Source organism: Colletes gigas, unplaced genomic scaffold (genome assembly GCF_013123115.1).
Source record: "Colletes gigas isolate AHSC1104 unplaced genomic scaffold, ASM1312311v1 Colletes_gigas_Sc00007, whole genome shotgun sequence".
Taxonomy (NCBI): domain Eukaryota; kingdom Metazoa; phylum Arthropoda; class Insecta; order Hymenoptera; family Colletidae; genus Colletes; species Colletes gigas.
The window spans coordinates 6,593,792-6,616,080 of NW_025106636.1; the positions used below are offsets into that span (position 1 = coordinate 6,593,792).

The following is a 22,289-nucleotide window of genomic DNA, read 5'->3' on the forward strand; positions in this document are numbered from 1 at the left end:
GATGTCAACATGGTCCTGTGGCGCAACGGATAACGCGTCTGACTACGGATCAGAAGATTCCAGGTTCGAATCCTGGCAGGATCGGTATTTTTTTCCATCGAGAACTTTTTGAGACGTCAACTACCGCGTCACTGTTTTGTATAATCATGGTATTATTAATTAAAAGTTTTAAATGATAAATTAAATACCTTCGTAAAGAAACTCAAGCATGAAAATTTCGAAATAAAATAACCGTTGTAGGGGTTCGAAGCGTTTAAAGCCGACAATGAAAATTCATTATGTAAATAAATATTTAGTTATGATATATTTAACAACCAGTAGTAACAAAGGTATTTCGTCTCTCTTACGTACTTATAGCAACAGAACAGCACTCTTTATCGTATGGTACAAGCTTGAATCCGTATATGACTATGTATATAATATATATGCATATAGGATGTCTCAAAAGTCTATCGCACAATTTTATTCGTCCATCGATAATGTTTCGGTGTAAAAAAAAACAATGCCACGAAACGCCGTTGTCGAAGAAATACTCTTTTCTCGGTCACAGAACCATAAACGTAAGAAACTTTACCACCGTCCAAACTTAAAAGAAATGCTATTCGTTAACATCTATGAACATAACCTTAACCGCGACGATCGCGATGATATGATTCGATCGATTACAAATCGTCAAAAAGAATGCACTAGACTCTTACGACGCCCTGTATAAATATACGTATTCTCCAAGGATATCCGTTGTTTTATCTTCTTTCCTTAATAACGTAACAGTGATATATGTATCTAGAAAAAAAAAAGAGAAATCAGTTCTTCCTCAGACCGGGGCCAACTGATTCAACTCATAAAAACTCGAATAATGACTTTTTTTTACGATTCTAAATAGAAATATTCTTTTATTAAAGAAATATGATTTTCCTAATATAGTCTTATATTAAATATATAATTCTTTATATCTGTTCATTTTTTTCATTAAATATTTCTTTGTTTCGTTTCTTTCTTTTTTTTTTTTTTTGTGTGTGTTTCCTTTCATCCGTCATACACGATAAACTGTTACGCCCGACAATTACGATTCAGTTTCACGCTCTCGACAAGATAAGCGCGGTATCATTTTTGGTCTTTGCAGAGCAATTTTATCGCTTCGGTCGTCTTTGGTAGAAGCACGCGTCTCCATGGAACGCTTATCCTCGTTATTCGATTTTTAAAGAATTTTCTCGGTCGCGTCTCTCTGTTCCCTGAGTCGGTGTACAACCATTTCAGTCTTCGCCGCCCCTCATTAATGCCACACTTTCTTCTCACAGCAATCAACAAACCCTTCAGACTCCTTTCTCTTCGTCCTTAAAGGCTAATTCGACGCTCAGCGACTCACAGACTTGTTATCACGCGTTAAAGTAATCGCCGATCCCTAATGGTCGCTAGTTGTCCTAATTCGAATACAAAATAAAGAAAAGAGGACACCAGACGACAATACGCGAAAAAAAATACATCGGAAACGTAGAGTACGATATTTTCGTACGAACCATCGTTAAAGTCACGATCGAGGTCGAAGATGCGCGGGGCACGAGAATTCGTTCTCATTTATCGAGACACTTAAGCCGATGTCTACGTGTCTTACGATTTATAATATATCTTAATAACGAAGAACCGATATTATGTAAAAAAGAAAGAGGAAGGAAATACACAATTAAAACATATTTTGTATTGTAAAACCTGATCGAATACTAGGCTATACTAAAATACGTTAACATTTTTGAAATCTTGTTAGTAAGATTAGGGCCTAAAAGAATTATTGAGTTTCTGATAAATGTTATCGACATTATAAAAATATAAATTTTGTAGTACTTTTTCAATCTCTCCAAGATTTTTGAAAGATCGACACCAGCGCCGCGCACCGTCGTCGTCAATTTTCGTAACAAAAGACCTCGTTCCACGTTTTCAATTCGCCTTTCCGCGAATTGCAAACAAATCCGCGAGTCACTCTACACAACCAATCGTCCAACAAAGACATTGAAAACGCACCAAAGAAGCAAACTTCTTCTCGACGGCGTTCGGCTTCGACTCCGCTCTGCGGCGAAAATCGACTGACGTATCGAAATTTTTCAAACTGACTTTCACGGGACAACGGTTTTGGACTAGAAGTTGTTCGAAGATTAGCGAAAGGGGATGGGGATGGGGAGTCGAAGCCTGTCGCATTAAAAATTTCTACGAAAATAAATCTCGGTACTCTGAACGTTCGCAAACCATTCGCTGATGAGCGCAACACTCTTCTGCTATATTTCTTCGCTGACAACGATTCGATGCTCCGTCCATTAAATCATTCTATATATAATTCTTGTTCATCGTTCGCAAACACGATCGAATCGAACTCGATTGGCTGCTCCGTGGACTCGGGGTCGGTGTCATCCCGCGCGACATATTGTTTCGCGCGCAGATTCAGCCGCCGAGGAGTGGGGGGTGGCCTTCAAGCGGCCCCGGGCGGCCAATTAATTTCGTTCCGACCGCCACACCACGTAAACGCATTCGTACGAAACGAAGGAATTTCGAGAAACATATATAGTACTTGATGACCTCATCGACCCTATAATCTAACACCCTAGAATGTACACATGTATGTTTTTCGTGTGTCGATCGTGTACAAGTATGTATATATGTATATACAGATATACATATATATATCCTACGCGTGTGTATATATATAATTTTTTTTTATATAATATTTTTATAAAGATTCAGGACTAAAAATCAATGTATAAGAATAGCATTCGATATATGCTAGTGAACAGAACCACCGTTTCGAATAGTCTGTAAAATCGACGCGCGCCTTGTCTCTCTCTCTCTCTCTCTCTCTCTCTCGCTCTCTCGTTCTCTCTCTCTCGCTTTCTGGTTCTCTCTCGGTTTCTCTCTTCCTCGTAGCGCGCGCCTCTTCCGTTAAATAAATAAGTTTTCCTCGCCGTTCTCGATCCTCGAGGGACGTGCGAATCGCACACACCTACTCGAAATTGTCTTTCCTTCCACTCGCCGATCGGTGGCGAGCATCTGAGGCACATTTGCTATGTATTTTCGGGCAGTGGGGGGGAGGGGAGAGGAATGAGGAGGTGGATGAGGGTGGAGAAGGAGTTACACGGGAAGTCTTCACTCGAGATGGCGTCGTGCGCAGCTCGGAGCTCACCGTGGGATTCCCCTTTATCATGGAACGATTGAGGTTAGGGGCGAGTTGTTAAAAGGCGACTCGGGACGTCTAGGAACACGCCCGGGGAAACGATGAAGCGCTTCAAACGTTTACGGTTGATCACAGACAACGTGACAAAGAAATCAACGCAAAATGGAGACTCTGACGCGTTTAGGATCGGTCCCGATCTTCCCCGTGGTTTGCGGCAAGGCGAAATAGGACACTGTACAAATCGCGCGCTAAAGATCGGACCGCGATTACGTCGATGGTTCCCCCCGTAATAAACAACGGTAATTATATAGATGGGGGTCCAACTCGCCGACTTCGATAATCGTGAAACACCTCAACAATTCGAAGTAATCTTTTTCTGTACGTGTTACCGTCGCTTTAGCGTCAGAGATATTCGTGCAAAAATTGCTACTATTACATTGAACTCTGTAAACTTAAAGATTTAATTTAACCGACTTTAATAACAATGAATCGGTTTAATTAACCGAACGTAACTAATTGATTATCGGTTAATTACTTATCGCGAAGGCCTCTATAAGGCGAAGGTATTTACGAAATTAGCAAGGGTACTTTTACTATAAAATTGAGCGCATATCACGGCACTTGCTTCCAATACGTATGCTTGAATATTCAAACTACTTGTAGATTAATAGATTACCCTGTAATTAGCCTACATTAAACCTCAAACTTAGCCAAAATCTTCAAAGTACAATATGTAACGTACAACATATTTTTGCGAATATCTTGGAAACTAAAATCGAGCGATGGTAACGCGTAATGATTCATTCAAGTTGCCCAGACCTGACCCAGACCTTAATCTATATAATTACCTAAACAACGTTTATATTCGTATGAGAACACAGCGCGTGTATGTGTGTGTATATATACATATGCCTAAATATCGACGCGGGAGAGCTGAGCGAACATAGTACTCGCGATAGAAAATAATAGAAAGAAGCTTGACGGCCATCTTGATTGCCAGAATATTGTCTGTGAAGCATTTTGCTTTTTCGCGACGATCGGGGTTCAGTTTTTATCAATCAATACTGAAACTACCGAGTTCTACAATCAATTTTACAGACGAAGACGCAAGGAAGTTGATGTGGATTCGAATTCATTCATCAGTTCCAAAAATTTCACGATTATGCCCTTTTTTAATACGTTGATTATGGTCACACGTTGGTCACTATTGACCGGTGCTTTTAATCTACGTGTACTTAATACTTGTAAATTTTTTAATAATGTCATTGACATTAAGAATACTATAAAATAATAAATACTCCACTGAACTATTGAATATTTCTATTCGTTAAGCTAGGAAAACTGGTGTGGCAGTTGACGTGTTAATGAAGCTACATAGTTTTAGGAAAATCATTCTATATTCCATGCTGTAATATTCTGTGGAACAACAGATAAATACTATTTTAAGATGATAATTGTAAAATGTTCGTGATAATATGTAATTCGAGGATTCTTTAAAAACGGTAAGAAATATCTGTGATTGATCGTCTAGAAAAACATATTTCATTCCACGTCGACTTCCTTGTACCTTCAACAAGACACTTAACTGAACGTGGTGGCACTTGAACAAGACACATTAAGATACCTTAATTTAGATACCAACACTTAATATCTTCAGCCAGAAGTAATTGTCTGTATTCGTTTAAACCATTCACGCTGTATAGGGGTATCACGATGAACATAGAAATTACTTTCTATAAGGTAAGGAAGCAGCGTAGTCCTTATTTTCTACTTGAAATACTATTTTCCACAGCTCCGATCGATAATACGTAACCCTAAGCATGGCATAAAATTAAACGTATCTACAATAATTTAAAGATTGCGATAAAGAACAGCGTCGTCCAAGGAACCCATTACGAATCGAGCACGAGTTTATCAAAATTTCGGATCGAACTTAAAAATTAGCGTCTTTAATCAAACGCTTTGTATTGCACTAAAGATGTCGATCGGAGGACCACGATTTTGAAACGCAATCGAACGAGATTATCGATTGCTTTCAATGTTTCCATTAATTTAAAAAAATTCTATTCGAAATATTTTCGATATAATTCATTGGATGATGTACAAAATAGCAAGACACGACTGATTTTTTTTTTGCATACATACTTGTGCAAACCAACATATCATGATCAGATACTTACTTTCTCCCAATAACTTCTTGCGCATGCGTTATTCTCAAAATCGCTTCGAATCAAGCTTGTTCATCTTCGCGAGCACTTTGAAACCGTACAAAAATTTCCATCAAGAGTGTTTAACGTTTCCTTAAAAGATCATCGTGCACGATACATGCAAAACTCAGAGAAACGATTCTTCTCTAAAGTTCGATCCCCCAATCGTTTCAAAACGACGCGGCAAAACCGCGAGCTGCGATTGTGCTTGGCCGAACGTAAATCAAACGAAACGAAGTTCGAAAAGGGAGTCCCTGGCCGCGGTTCCGTAAATAGGAATGACGCAATGATTCGCTCGCGCGCGAGCTTCGGAGGCAGCAACGTTGCAACATCACGTGAAATGCATAGGAGACACGAGGAGGTGCGAGCCTGCCGAACCGATTCGAAGAGACAAAAGAGAGAGAAAATAAAAGAACATAATTTACTCCACTATGATAGTGGCGAGTCGTTTGGGCCGCTTCCCAGCCTTCTGTTTCCGATGGAGGTCCCTGGAGTCGCCGCACGAGGTCTCGCTCGATTCCGTCGAACCGCCGTCGCCGTTTCCGGTCTGCTCCTCCAGTTTTCGCTTCCTGGACCTGGTCACGGGACCGATTCTGCTCTTGTGGATTCCGCTGTCCGCGTTCCTCTTGTGACGTTTCGATTGGGACTCGTCCTCGTCTTCGTCCCGCTTGCGTCGTTTCTTGGGGGTGTCCTGTTGCGTGATCCTCGGCGAGTTGGAGTCGGAGGAGGACGACAGGGAGCTGAGGTACTCGTTGACCTTGTCCTCGCCGAAATCGAAGGCGCTCGGTTGGGCCGGGGAGGCTGAGGTGGCGGGGTTCGTCGCCGCGCTGGGCGGTCGCAGGAGCAGAACAGACGGGCTGGAGGAAGCCGTGGACGCGGAGGAGGACACGGAGCTGGAAGTGGACCGTTTGTGGAGCTTCCTCCTCTGCGCTAGCCGCGCGCCGTCCACCTCGCGCAGCCTGAAACCTTCCGGCTTCTCGAGGAAGCTGGCGGTCGTGTTTACATCCAAGGTGATCACGTCAATGGAAGTACTGGATTCGGCCAGCCACGCGTGATTGGCTAACCCGTTCGCTGTCAGTCTTTTGGTCGGGTCGACGGTCAACAGACCCTTGGCGACCTGTTTCGCGAGGGTGGACACGTGGCTCCACGCCTCGCTGTCGAAGTCGATCTCACCCGCTCTGATCCTAGTGGCCAGGTCCGGGGAGCCTGTTCTGAACAGTGGCTTCCCCGACAGCATGGAGTACAGGATGGCCCCGAGGCTCCAGAGGTCGCAGCTCTGGTCGTAGCCTTGTCGGGCCACCACTTCCGGCGCGGCGTACGGAAGCGTGAAACAGGGCGTGTGCAGAGGCTCGCAGCCACGTTTCACCCTGGCGAAACCAAAGTCTACGATCTTTACCGAGGAGTCCTCGCTATCGTGAGCGAAGACTATGTTCTCGGGTTTGAGATCTCTGTGTACCACGCCTCGCGAGTGCATGAAGCGCACAGCCGACGCCAGGTGTCGCATTATCCTGCTGGCCTGTTGCTCCGTGAAGGGTCGCGGCCTGCGCAACAGTTCGCCCCCGGATAACAGCTCCATCACCAGGTACGTGTGAGCCCTGTCCTGATGGACCTCGATCAGCTTCACCACGTTCGGATGGCCCTGGCAGGTCCTCAGCAAGTTGGCCTCCCGTCCACAGTCGATCCTGCGACTGACGATCTTCACAGCGAACTCCTGCTGCGTTTTCCGATGCCTGCATTTGCGACAGACCGAGAAACTCCCGTCGCCGAGCGCCTCTTCGCGCGGGTCCAGCTCGTAGGTCTGGAAGAAGGTGGATTCCTCGAATCTGGCGGCCAGCACGTCCGACGCGGACGGTCGCTGGGACTCTGTGCTGGCTTTGGTCGCTTCCTTGAAGATGTCCTTGCTGACCACGTTGTCCCCGAAGAGAACAGAGGGCGCCACGTACGAGTAACCTCTGAAGATCTTGTCGTAATTGGGTGGCACGACCGCCGGACTATCCGCGGCTATCATTTTCGTGAACTCGTCGGAGAAGTTGCTGGTGTCCAGCTCGTGGGCGATGCGTGGAACGAAGGGTGGAGGGATCTGTCGTCTCTCCAGGGTCTGCCAGTTGAACGGAGGCGATGCTTTTCTAAAGAACGAATGTTCCTTCAACTCTCTGGCGTCATCGGGACCTCCGCCGAGCCTCTGTCGCGGATCCTTCACCAGCAAACGTAGGATAAAATCTTGTACGGTGGGGCTCAGATGGCTGGGGATGGGTGGATCGGTCTTCAGTATTCTTCGCGAGATATCCTGCTGGGTGTTCTTTTCTCCCTCGACCGTAAAAGGAGACGCGCCAGTCAGCAACTCGTACGTGAGCACGCCCACGCTCCACCAGTCCACCGCCTGAAAATTGTCCGTAATTCGATGGAATGTTTCACGGGGATTTCTGGATGCTTGGTGTCCTTGGGACCTTGCAACCTTTTGCACTGGATATGATTCAACGTTGGCATTTAATGCAGACTGAAGAGTCAGAGTCTGAGAAGTCAGATTTCAATGATCAGAATTGTTTAAAAGCTACTTCCTTATAGCTTCTTGTAGTGCTGAATCAACAAAGAATGAAATCCCAGTACAAAAGGTTTCAGTTTTAACGCATACAACAGCGAGTCTAATCTTAATCGTGGAAGCAATTCTTATTGGGGTACCTCAGGATTATTGAATGCTATTTTTAGAGGAGTTGTTTTTATGCAATTATCTTTCGTTAATGGATGAAAATAAAATGCCACGTGATACGTTCGCGTGCCGTTAATGGATGCTTCGACGACCGATTAAACGAAACAAACGACGGGACGATAAACATTGTATTTGACAGTGACAAGCTGAAGCGCGATAACGAAGTTCCAAGAACAGAAGGGAACAAATCGTGACGTAAATTCATCCTGACTCACAATATCGTGGCCCGCGGAGCCCCCTCGTACCACTTCCGGTGCCATATACTCGATAGTTCCGCAAAAGGAGTAAGCACGAGCGTTGCTGTCCCGTTCGTGCGGCAGAAACTCTTTGCTCAGCCCGAAATCTGTTAACACGATATGCCCTTCTCTGTCCAACAGAATGTTTTCTAATTTAATGTCCCTGTAAATAATTCCGAGCTGCAACAGAAAATTTCGTGGGCATCGTTAATACCGTGCAAGAGAAAAGGGAACGTTGTGGCATTGATGCTACAGGTAATATACAGGGTGTCTCGATTTATCGAAATAAACTAGAAATATCTTGCGGTATACTTGAATGAAATTTTGATAAAAACGAAACACCCTGTACACAGATCGTTAAACATTTATAAAATAAATATTCTCGAATTTATGATGGCGGTATTTTTGCAAAAGTTCATCGTTAACAGTACGCCAATCCAGTCTGCTCAAGATGATCAGAGGTCACATTTGTAAACAATTCCAAGGGCAAATTGTTTGTTGAAATTGAAAATATTTTGATCGAGTGTTCGACTTGTGCAGCATGTAAAATGAAACTTGTACAAGTGAGCCCTAATTTGAGAGCAGCGCGGATTGTAAATAAAATTTATAGTACGAAACTAACCGTTAAAAAGAGAAAGAAAAAAAAAAAAAAAGAAATAAAATTTTGGTACGGTGATATGATAAACGAAAGAATAGAATGCATTTCGATAGGGGAGAGAGAAAAATAAGATTTACTTTGTGCAGATGCTCTAGCGCCAAAATAACCTCTCCGATATAAATTCGCACTTCGTCCTCGGTGAAGTGTTCTCGTTGATACAAATGTGTAAACAACTCCCCGCCGCTGACATAATCTGCAAACGCAAACGATCATGTTGTTTAACCATTTTCAGAGCTAAATCGAGCAATATTCTTCGAAGCACGGTGACGCCTGGTTCCATAAACACCTATTTGCGTACCGTCGCGAAGAATCAAAATGGCCGATCGAAAACACGAACGGCGTATAAAAAAGAAAAGTTACTAAAACTTTAAAACGTAACAATGATTCCTTTATTCTACTTGTGTCTTTCAAATGCGTCGACGAAACGATGGGCTGTAACGCATGGAACGTTGCATATAATGTTTCTGCCATCTTGTCTGAACAAAAAGTCCCTAGGAATTTTGTCTCGATGAAAAGTATTTAATATGTTTTGCTTTTGGATCGTTTCGATCATCAGCTTGCGTTCTTCTCTGGATAGAAAGTCCCTAAAAAGTCTTTATTATACATTTCTTTGCTTGTCCGTTGATGTTTTCTAATACCACTTGAACAATCTAAAAAAAGGTAGAGAACTTTCTAGATCAGGAATGTATAGGAAACGACTCAGAATCCATATGAAAAAGAGGCTTCATATTTCACTTTGCATCTTTTAAACCATCATCTGGTATTCTTTTGACGACAGAGGAATTCTAATGCATGTATTCAAATTTTATTGCTTCACTGCCAAGATTTATCACTCGCAGATTGATCATCCTCTCTGCTGCCTGAATATTTTGTCAAAAAGACTGCCTTGCGTAATCACGAAGCTACAGAAAACATTCAGAATCCATCGAATCTGCTCCAAAAGTTCATGCAGATGAAACTCGAAAGACCTGTACGATTCATTGGCGAGAGTATTATACAGAAAATGGTAATTAGAGCAAAACGTCCATTATCAAAAGTAGTAAGAGGACATTTTGGTTCGGATCGAAGAATATTTCTATTGGATTAATAATCAAATTTCCTTTAATGTTCTTTCTTTTAGGAAAACTGTGGACACTTTTGAATAATGAAAATAAAATGACTCTTCGTGATAATATGGATAGCGGAGATTCTGCTGTATTTCGAAGAAGAAATTTGTTCAACAATGTTTCTGTTTCATGCGTTTCAACCCACTGGCAAGAATGAAAGAACCATTCGAGGGATTAATGATCCAACGAAGCTTCTGAGGCGTTTTACCTAAAATCAAATGGAGCTTCGCATCCGTCTGAAAGGCGTAATGCAACGTTACTAAAAAAGGACTGTCTCGAACGGCCTCCAGAACTTGTCTCTCCGTCTTCGTGTGCTCCGTCGTCTTCTTCTTTTGCACGATGGACGCTTTCTTCAGGACTTTCATGGCGTAAAGACGACCAGCGTCGGTGCCCGTTCTCTTTCGCACCAGGAACACCTTTCCGTAAGCTGCACAAAAATTTTCACGTCTCGTGTACTCCAACTTTCGTTCCATCGCGTTCTCAAATAATGTTTATCGCAAAATTCTCGAGCAATATTGTTCTTCGATAATATACACAGAACAGTTTCGTTCTCCGCAAAAGACAACTAATGAATCTTATTTTTAAAAATAAAAAAATTAAGATTGCTTTGAAATTTGAAATTTGAAATTTTTAGAACTATTACGCAAGCATAATTCTCGTTGGAAGAGAAATAGCAAGACTTTCTCTCCTTACGTTTATTTCTTACGCCATACGTTTACAAGAAAAGTTGCTAATAACGCGAGCACATTGTGTAATAAACGTTATTTGAGTATCTGACAGGCTTCGTCGCTGATTTAACGACTTCAACAAAGTATTTCGTTCACGTACCTCCAGTTCCAAGGACTTTCAACAAATCGAAGTGCGTCATATCTACCCTCTGGCCCCCACTGTCTTCCAGGTTTACTGCAACGAACAAAATTATTTTCGATCATTACAGATTGAACGTGATCGTCGAAACATCGGATCGAGGTCAGAAATAAAAATCTAGCGAAATTATATTTAAATTTAATTTCGTACCAGTAAAAGTCGGCAATCAATCGATTGATAAAAGGAGCACATATTTTTATCAACCAACGTCCAATTTTAAATTAATCATATTTGTCGTATTCGTATTTATTTAGTTGCGTTGGGAGCATAAGTAATCGAAATTAGGTTTTGTAACAGCACTTTGGCTGCACCATGTCTCTTATCCGTTTTCTTTTTATTTTCCTTCCTCCGCATCTTTATCGTTTCTGCGTTATTGCAACTGCGTGCAACAAGGACGTGAAATGAAAAAGATGAAACAAATACAACCGTTTCTCGCAAACATGATACATATAACAGTGATAGAGGTCAGGAGTCGAGAACAGAGTTCAAAGGAAGTACGGTTCCTATGTTCTATCGTACGAATGGCTCTCGAAGTATCGGCCACTTTATCGAACGGTGAAAAGAAGTGATCGTTTAATCGTTTCGAGCAATGTACTTGTGTTACTCTCGGAGGGAAAAAAGAACACGCTTGACGAGTACTTTCATCTGGACTCGGTTATCGAAATACTGTTAACTGAACTTTCTATTTGAATGCCTTCGGTCGGACTTTCGATCGTTCGGAACTTTCGAATAACCGACGGATTAACCTAGTCGATTAACAGGAAACGTTTACGTATTTTCCTGTTGATTAGAAAAATCGAGATGTCGCGAAAACTGTGAACGGTTTCACGTCGCCGAGGCACAGTGGAACGTTAACGCTTCTCGTTGCATAATGTTGTGTTTATAAAACACCTATCGTTCACAGTTGACCTTTTAATCATTCGTTGCATGAATATTTTCATAAACATATTACAACGAAGCTTGTTATTCGAGTATTTTTGAGTTTACAGAAGTCCAGAGTTGAAAATACCGAACTCAAATGGCGGATTCGAGAATCGATAATTAAGATGGCGATCGATCCAATATGGCGGTTGGAATATACAAACTCAATCGTATTTGCTTGAAAATTGCTGCTAGGGGGTTTTTCGGGTCGCTGAATACAAATTTGAAGTTGAAAATATGGACTTGAAAATGGCAGTACCTAACCACGTGCTTATTATAATACAATCCTCTGCTGAATCCAAGTTATATTTGAAATAAGATAGATTAGTTTTGAATTATCCTGTGTGAGGGAGAGGGATATGTACTATGTTTTTGGAAATTTAGATAACATGAAAGCTAGGTCTGTGTTAAGATAAGTTGTTGAATCTAGATTATGTCTGCAAAGATTAACTTTGCACTAGGTGTGTGTTAGACCAAGATAGGTCTATGTAATTTATCTAAACTGGGAGTGTCTGGAGATTAGTTGGACTAGGATAAGCTGGGTCTGTGTGAAAGTAATGTAAGTCTGCAGTAAATGTCTTCCGAATCTAAGTTACGATTGAGTTAAACAACAGGCAATGTCTAGGTTCTCTGTTAAGACGAATTAAATAACTATTTACCGTATCTAAGTAAAATTTGGGTGTGGGTTGGACTAAAACGGTTGACAGTGTCTGAACACCGGTTAGGCGAGGATAGATCTGGACAATCTAAGCTAGGTTTGTTAAAATGAGTGAAGTCTACAACAATTCCCTGCTGAATCTGGGTTATGTCTACGTAAGGATGGCTTTAGATTACGTGTGAGTTGAATTGAAGTAAATTTAGACAACGTTTAGCTTGAGTCAGTATTAAAATGATTTATATCGAAAACAGTGATTGTTGAATCTGGGTTATATCAGTATAATTAACTCTGAATTAGGTGTAATTTACGTTAGGATATGTATAGGTCATGCCTAAGCTAACTCTGAAGTAGAATGGTTCGAATCTAGGGTAGACCTATGCTGTATCTAGGTTAGCTCTGGCTTGGCTTGGTTACATCTGGATTAGGTCTAGGATATATCTAGGCCTGTAAAAAATATGTAACTTAACCCAACTCGCATTTCCAAACGGTCGTTTCACGCGTCTCTGTGCATTTTTCTGTCGGAATTTTTGGCACATTTTACACGTATACAAACAGAGTTCCATCAAATCAAAACACTAAACTGAGTTTGTGTTAGATGGTCGACATATTGCTATAATAGATAGAGCAGATACAATTGAACATAAGAATAAACGGAACAGGTATAGCAGGCATAATAAATGGAGCATATAGAGCAGCTAGAGCAAATAGAACAAATGTGCAGGTCTCAGATAGGTTTCCAAAGACAAAAAACATTGACCCAACAAATGGGAACGGGTGTGCTCTAAACCTGGATCATTTTTTGATAATTTGACTAATTTGGTGTTAACGAAGGTGACATCGTTGCTCAAAACGACTAACGCGTTGCACGTGCGTCTCTATATTTCCTTTGGACACGAAATTCTTGAAGGAGGCACACACGACTTACGAAATGACCCGATATCGAAGAGACCAACACGGTTACACAATGTGCGAGACTCAAGCTCGGGAATGTCGTTTTAAAACAGACGATGCTGCACGAGTTGTAACCTCGTGGCAATTTTAGCACGAAGAATAAGTAGTCCACTAATTATAACGGGTGTAACATAATTGATTGGAACTGTAGATAGGTGTAAACGAAACGGCTCCGATCGTTGGAAAGGTGCGAGGATCCGTTGTTAACTCCCTCGATTAAGTTTCTGCTCTAATTGATTCGCGTTTTCTGCTCGCGTAAATCGATAAACCGCCTTGATTTCGTTACGAAACAACGGGTCCACCATTTTTCTCCCGTCCGGCTCGGGTTTGGGAAACGCCGTCACCTTTTTTTTTTATTCTTTTTTTTTGTTTGTTTCTTCAGACCTTGCGAAATTATCGGAGGCCGGGGCGCTTTCGTGATCGCTTTGTTAAAACCGTATTTTCGCCGATAAGACACCGAGAATTTCCAGCGAAATCTAATTTTAATCAACGTTTCGCTTTATTTTTAAACCGAACATCGGCTGTTCGCGTTGTACAGGACGTCTCAAAAATCCAGCGACAACTTCATAGCCTGCAATTCCTTGGAAAAGCTTATTACAAAATGGGGTACTCGGTTTATAATGAAAAGGCGAAGAGTAATATAAATTAATGTAATATTTATAAAATAAAAATGAGATGCTAAGGTAAAAGCTGTTTAACATTGAATTAAAACAACTTCATGAATCTAAGAGAGTATTAAAGATGGTTGCAAATTATTTAATTGCAATTAAAACCACTATTCTTAATAAACTTCGATAAAATGTTACGCCAGTAATTTACAGCAAGTCATTAACGTTGATCGCGTGCACGAAGAAAATCACTGCGTCATCCTTGTTTTCATCGAATTCGTGAAATATATACTATTATCCAGCCACGTTTTGTCGGCGTCCTATTATTATACTGTCTGTTTGCGCCCCACTTCTGAATTAATCAAAACATAGCTATCGCGCGAAGAAGCCTTGTATCAAGCGTGTATCAGACAGAATGATTAGACAACTTTTGAATCGATATCCGGAGACCGTTTATCATGCCAGAAAACCCAGACAAGGTCGAGCAAGGTGATTGCAAAAACGATCATCCAGCGAGCCTGTCGGATAAAATAATTCCTCGCGACCACTGTGTGATCTTCTATGGGAGATACATCGAATAAAAAACACTCGATATACTTGTTTGCCAAACTCGAGAACGTAATCGAATATTATTTTTGTCCTTTTCTCCAACGTGGAACGCACTAAAAATACCATTTCTTTCCGAATACGCGAAACGTGGTTCTTTGTTGGCAACGCCACCTCTCGCGAAGGTCTCGACGTATAATTTGATTTATACTTTTTTATTTGCGTTAAACAGCGATACGCGTCCACCGCGAGCTTCCATTCCTTTCTTTTTTTTTTTTTATATATATATAAATTTATGTATTCGCACGGATCGCAGATTAGAACGGGAAATATATGGTTAAGTTAAACACCGCCATTGCGCTGCAATCAAATTTGAAATATCAAGGTTTGAACACGCTTTACGCCGTGTGCTTTTATCGAGTGTACCAGTGCTTCTCAACCTGTTCTGGCTCGTGGCACCTATCCAAGTTTTATTTATCACCGTGCCTCCCACTGTTCGTGGATTAAATAATAATAGATCGGTTGCTTATTTATAATACGTATAATGTATTATTTGTATCGCCATTAAATCATTTATACGTAGAGTAATATGATTCAATTTACACTTTTACTTCTCCGTTCCTCAGCGTACACGTCACGCTTATATTGTAGTATGTCTTCCTACTCGTGCTTGGTTCAGTTCATCGCCAACAAATGTTACTACTTTGTGCACGAGATATCACGTGCTGGGCAATACTCGATGCGTATCCGTGGATTGAGTGCACTCCGAACGGTGCAGAGACAGACGAAACGCGAAAGACAAAGACAGTGACGGACAGAGAGAGATTTGTCATCCATCACAGTGTGGCAAGATCATGCAAGATCGCGAAATATCACGCGGAACGCTGGTTATTCGAGGTATCGTGTGCAAAGGTGCATGCACCTGCAGTGCTGCTAATACCAGCAGGTGTGCGGGCGCGAATGAGTGCGCGCGCAACATAAATATCCACCGGGAGCGCAGCTGGATATTTAAAAACACGCGGCAAACCAACGAACGCGGCAGACGCGCCGCGTAATTCGACCGTGTCGCTACGCGCCGATTTTGATTAGTTTAAGTCACCGATGTCTCGAGTCATTAAATTTCCACACGTTCTGCACAACAAAATTAGAAGTATTTAGTATTGAACAGCAAAAAATAAATAAAAGTAAACGATATATCGTATTCCGGCTCCAATCAAACCGTGTAACACGAAACGACTCGCGACTCATCGTTCTGTAAATCGATCCATAATCATGATTCTGTTCCACGAACAGACGAATCGGTCGAGAAACGAAGAAATAACGATATCGAGCCTTCGCTTAACGTCTGGGATTTCATTTCGAAACACGTCACCGGTCTGCTTTCACTTTCGCGCTTCTCCGTCCCAGTTTTGCGTAACTTTTTCTTTTATTTCGTCCCTTTTTCTTTTTTTTATCTCCCGTACACGTAGCACGAACCGCGAAATTTCAACAGCCTGGTCGAAACTTGCGTACGCGACACGTCGATTCGAGTCGAACTGCGCGCGCCGAATGCCGGGGATTCCCGCGGAAAAAATGCGAAACGTTCTGCAGACGGCTAGAAAGCAGATTTCTCTGCAGGGAATCGCGAATTAGAAGCTGTAGATCTCTCGGGTACCGCGAAGTTTGTAGTAAATTGAAATATTTGTAACAAGACTTCGTATATTTATTATTAAAGTACTCTGTTTACGCGTGACACAAATAATAATTCCAAATATGTAGGCGTATGGGTACGGTGAAAACGAAAAGGTTAATTCTAAAGTCACCTTCGTGGCTACAAAATGGCAGTTCAAGATAATAATGGATACTATTTTTAACTGATCTCATTATTTATTCATGCTGCAACACCGTGAACGAGAAAAACGGCTGAACTTTCCCACAGATCTAACGTTTTTCTCCACCTACAAAGTTATATTAAAATCCATACGTAACACGGTCTGCGCACAGTATTATTATCAGTGTCTTCGAAAGTAGGGGGCGTGACCGCTAGGGGGTCGCCGAACAGTGGCGTCAAAGAAAATTGCAAATAACCGAAACATTTTAAGTTTAACTGCAGACAAATGATTGTTAAAATTGTTTCTTTGCCCGCAGCCGTCAGTTATTAACAATTATTTTTAATCGGTTGCAAATTGAAATAACCTTTAGAAAGATAAAGGTTATGTTGAACCCGTTTCGACCGATGCATAACCAGAGCGAAGCCAGTTATTTTCGGAACCTTTTTAATCCCTGGTTAAAAGCCGATCGAGGGATCGTATTTCGCGTCGAAACGTTCCACGAAAAGCATGGAAACTCGTGGCGGTACGGACAAGTGGGTCGTAAGAAGACATTCGAATCCACGAACTGGCGGCTCGTAATCTAGATACATAGAGGGACAGACAGGTAGAGGTGTGTGCACGAATGCGTCGGTGACACTCGAGTGCGCTCGTGGTCGCTTTTACTACCTTGACATGGATTCTCGGCTGGCAGTCAGGGCCGGGGACACGCGAGAAGGACCCCCGGCGTGTTAATTTCACGCGGAAACCCTTTCGACGAAAATTCGACCGACGCGGAATGCCTCTTGCTCGCTCGTGAAACCGACTTCTTCGCGCCTGCAAAAGGTATTACGCGGCTCCAGTTGCGCCGTGATGTAACTCGAAGTCGAGGCGAACCGGGTAAATGTATCTCTGCGCATTTAAGTCGACGGTGTCCGATGTATTTGGAAAATAAAGCAACTTACTGGACTCCTACTGGGGACAGGAATAATTTTAGCGCCTTAATATTCCTTATTAGGAAAAGTTTAGCCTGCCTCGTAAAGTAACGAACGAGTATTCAAATTTGGTTCCGAACCTGCTAACCGCGGACAAGTTAGCGCGTACGAAATATATGTTTCTAGAGGCCAAAATAAGACGAAAATCAAGAATACCAATTTGTTGAACGAGGCTTCGTTAAAAGGCTATTAACAAAATTATTGTTTTTTTCGAAAGTCGATTTCTTTTCTCGAAAGTGGGTAGGATTTCAAGGGTATGTCTATTGACCAAAAATGATTGTAATTAACCCCTGGAACTAAAAATAATTTTTGTAGAACGATTTGAAATTTTTCAATTTCGCCGAAAAATTGTTCGGTAGGTATGGAACTTTAAACGTTAATAACTTTTTAACGAAGCCTCAATCGACAAATTGGTATCCTTGATTTTCGTCTTATTTTGGTCCCCAAAATCTCCCATTCAAATTTTTATTTATTATTTATAAAGTTCGTTTTTGTTGATGCGAAAAATTCAGGATAAAATCTCGTTTGGTACGAAGCCAAGAATACCACGATTTGTGTTTTTTCTCTTAAAGGAGATTTCGAGAGACGATCGACGCAACGGGATAAAATTATCTGGTGATCGTAGAAAAATGGAAATTGCTCGACTCGATTTACGATGTGGCACTTCTGTCGCGAAGAAAACCGCACGAGAGCACAGTTTTAGTTGTACGCAAACAGCCAGAGCAAACAATCGAAGCAATTGATTTGCTCGGTAACAGCTGCCAATGAATATTCAAACTAAAACACATCCGTACAAACTCGACGTATCGTTGGCGCGTGGAGCACGTGCGTTAGGCAACCAACGATACAAAACGGTCCGCTATTGAAAATGTTAAGCAACGAGTTATTACATAACATTATACGCGACTATTAATTACATCGATATACTTATTTATCTGCTCGATTCGCATTCGCGCACGTGTACGATTTACGCTCAATTCGCTATCTTAACGATATACACCTTTCGATAATTATTTACGATCGTTGTTCCCTTCGAGGTCCTCTGCAACGCCACGAGGAAACAAGTAAACGCTAACGACGAATTTGTCGTGTCTGATACGCACCGAGGTCGCTACGCAAGTGAGAAAGACAAAGCATCGTATGGAAAAATAGTATTCTACATTTTCGACGTGTCCGCGTCTACGATTACCTCGAACGATACTGACCACCAGATGGTAACCATTCTGTGTAGAAATAACACTCAGAAATACACGAATACTATTTTGATTCTTGCAATTATATTTAAATAGTATTTGCAACGTTCGAATATTTGTCCTGGCCCCATTCAAAAGTCACGGATAACAGTGGGCATACCGTGCATCGTTGTAACTCTGATCGACCTTCTTATTTTTGTGTCCATCGATTCATCGATCGTGAAGGTCCGCGTTACGTCGGAAATGTCACGTTCCTTGATTATTTTGTATAATAGAACTACCCACCCAACGTGCTAATAGTAAACGGGAGAATGGTATACGATATTAAGTGCACGTGTAGTCTTGGCTTTCGTCGAGCGAAAGAAAGTAGTCTGTCCCGTTACGAAATAGCGAGTGAATGTCGGCTATCTGGGTCAGACAAAAGCGGAACTTCCGCAACTACTCGACGACTGCCGAACTGTTTAACCTAAAGCAGCGGTTCAATTTTTTATGCGCTCTTTAACGAAACAGTCGTGTCTGTCTAGGGACAGTACCCTTTCCCCTTAAATTTCTGTACTGGAAACGATCCTAACCTAACCCCTTATACCAGTCTTTTTCGAAATTAATTTAATTATAGTATGCACTATAATTTAGTATCGTTTCCCATTTGCATCATTTAATTAATTAAATCTTAGCGAAACGTCGTTTAGAAATGGCGATGGAGAATCCGGTTGGCGCAAACCGATTAAATTTTAACGTCCGGTTTAATATACGCGAAACTAGTCCTCAACCGGTGGTCGATAAATTTTCTATCGTCAACAATACGCGATACAACAACGTAAAAACATGTTCGAAATCGTTAGTCGCTGCGTGTACGTGGAACGGTGCAAAAAGGCATCAAAGGCGAGGCACAGCTGCTCAGTTATTAAACCTAACCTACAATGACGAAACGTCTTCGATTCGTCGAAGCGTACACGGCGTCGCGATCGTTTGGAAACGAGCTCCCTCGATTAAGACAAAGCTCTTCTCAAAAATACGCTCTCGTAGCTCGAGGAATCGCTCGAACTCGTCTATATTTAACTCTCTCGATTTAAATTTCAGAATATCGTTTCACAATTTTCATGAATTCGTCGCGCTCTCGAGGCCCCCGTGGTCGACCGTAGCCTCTAACTTCTAAATCGAGATGTTTACTCGTACAAAGTAGTTGGCTCGCTCCCGTGAATCGTTCGAATTAACATACGCTAAGCGCGCAGGGACGAAGTACAAAGTGCGAGTTTTCGCTTCGAATAAACGAACGTCGTCGATTTCATCGCGTCTTCTGTCCAACTGGGAACACAGGGGAAGGGGAACGTGGCTCCCTCCCCGCGCGAACGGATTTTTTTCACAACAGAGTCGAGCTTTTGAAAGGATTTCTCGGAACAAAGGCGATATGCACACGCGCGTACGAGTAGAGGAGGAGGAGGAGGACGAGGAGGCTTTTACAAACGTAAAAGGTGAAACGCAGAACTGCAAAAGGGTCCACTTTTCACGCGCGAACGGATATCTCGAGTTGTATCGCTAACTTTTCGCCGGAGACTACATTTTGCACGCAGACCGTTCGCGAGAAAATATTAAAAAGAGAAAAGTTTCATTGTTTTCTAAAATCTACTTGGAACTGAGAGTGAAAATATTCACAAGTTGTACAGCAAAAATTTTTGTTAATGAATTCTAATTTATGAACGGTATGCCGACGAAAGGTAATTTACGAACGAATATAAAATTTGTACTCGTTAGTCCGGAAATAAAAATTGCCTAATTCTGTGTTTCAGCGTTGGCCTCGCCGCTCGAAAGGCACGTGGAATAACGTAACCCAATCTCGTATCAAACGATACATTAAACGTCGAAACAAACTTTTCCGCGCACGTTTGGCGTGGATCAGCGTTAAATTCGATCCGCGGGATATGTGAAAGTCGCAGAAATGGGAGCTCGAAAGCAAAGGAAATTAGCTGTGAGTCAAGCGATGTTATGATTCTTCCCGTTATCCCTGGCCTAACCTAAACTGATTATTTCGATAAAAATTATCAACACGTTTTTTGCTTTGTTGTTTATCGCGGATAAAATTGCTCAGATACATATTCCTTGAACTTTTCGGGGCAAGAAGTTCGTGTATCGACCATGAACACCATAGACATAACCTCAACAAAATAAAATACGATTCTAGAATATTACACGTGACTCGATGTTTCATTTTCTTTTTTAGGTTTTTTAAATTATTAATATATATCGTCTTTATTACGCAAATAAGGAAAGTATACGCGATATATCAAATAGAACAATATTGCGTAAAGTCGATGATTGCTTTCGAACCTAACCTCAATAATATTGCATACGCGCTTAATCAGTTTATTTTCACGTAAACAACATTCTGCCGCAAGGACACATTTATTAATCGAAGTTGCAGAAAAATGTAGAAACAAAGAAACCGACGAGTTATCTTCTTACATGAGTATATGTATAATTGCAAGATAAAGAAAAAGAACGTGACATTTTATTTGGCATGATCTGGCAATGGTATCTATCGCGTTTAATTGACGTGCAACGTACGTAAGAAAGTGACCGCTTATCTGGGGTCGAAGTTGGTTGGTGGACTTCTTGTTTTCGAGAAATCGCATATACACGAAACGAGCAACAGTGGTGTGATCCGACGAGGCTTAGGATATATTAAAAATAGACGTTGGGCCACGGATTAAATATTTCAAACCAGCCTAGACCGACCAGGGAATACCATTAAAGACTCGATCGACATTTTCCAGCAAATTCATCGGCATAATTCAGGGGATCAATCGAATCGCTAGCGCTGACCATAAAATGTACTAACGGTACGAAACTAGAGAACGTAAAGGTCACGATTTCTGTGTCCGCAAACTTCGCCAAACGCTACACCGAAATATTTACTTCGTTTCGAAGGCCATTTGTTTCCTAGCGTTTCTTAAATTTAAAATAGAAAATCGATGCTGCTGAGTGCAATCAGGGAATATTATTAATTGATAACTCTATGCTGCACTTACTGGAAAGTAAAATAATATTATTACGTTAAATACACAGCAACTCCGTCGTCCGTGAAACCTGGTTCGCGATTTCCTAACTGTTTCGAGCAGTTTATCGTCGATTTATAGAAAACCGTGGGTTCTCGTAATGCATATATAATTAACGTGCAAGAGTTTTTAATAATTTTGAATGGTTCCGAGCGAGTCACTCGATACGCCCTTCGTGAAAACAGTATAAATGGGCATGCACGGTCGGTTTACCGTGGCACAACCGTTATTTGATACGGTACTGCCTTGCGTTACACGCATTCCTCTTCCTTGCCTCGACGCCAGGTAAATCGTGCACGTGTACCGGTACACGTGCGGGGCCAAAGTTTCGTCGTACGAACGCAACTATTGCCTCGCTTAATTAAGGCGAGATAAAAACAAAATGGCCATATCCGAATCCGGGTGTCGAAACCGCGGGGGATGGCTGAAAAGAAACCTTCGCGACGGAAACGCTCGTCGAGGACAATGGTGCGCGAAACAGTTACAAACGAGGCGAACGTAATTATTTGTTGTCGCTGTGAAACAAACGATAACATGGTTAACCGTAACCAACGTATAGTAATCGCCGTTAATGTACCAGCAGGGTCACCGGTGGTTACCCTTTAAAACTGGTTTCTACTTTCGTTACTAGGAGGCATA

At 41.8% G+C, this 22,289-nt stretch overlaps 1 protein-coding gene and 1 non-coding gene across 7 annotated transcripts in view; one reads left to right on the top strand and one right to left on the bottom strand.

Moving 5' to 3' along the window:
- Positions 1–11: 11 nt before the first annotated feature.
- Positions 12–84, top strand: Trnar-acg. The gene has a single exon. It is a non-coding gene; the product is annotated as a tRNA-Arg (tRNA).
- Positions 85–533: 449 nt separating this feature from the next.
- Positions 534–22,289, bottom strand: part of LOC122396285 (ribosomal protein S6 kinase alpha-5-like) — a 38,216-nt gene continuing 16,460 nt past the window's right edge. For 5 of the 6 annotated variants that reach the window (XM_043394529.1, XM_043394526.1, XM_043394527.1 and 2 more), the window contains 5 exons: positions 10,900–10,974; positions 10,280–10,498; positions 9,043–9,158; positions 8,287–8,487; positions 534–7,744 (listed from right to left, as the gene is read on the bottom strand). In XM_043394529.1, the coding sequence (XP_043250464.1) occupies positions 5,786–7,744; positions 8,287–8,487; positions 9,043–9,158; positions 10,280–10,498; positions 10,900–10,974 (2,570 nt within the window). In that variant the 3' untranslated portion in view covers positions 534–5,785. Of the gene's footprint in view, positions 7,745–8,286; positions 8,488–9,042; positions 9,159–10,279; positions 10,499–10,899; positions 10,975–15,225; positions 17,485–22,289 lie in introns of those variants that run through there. The other variant, XM_043394531.1, reaches the window with a different exon arrangement.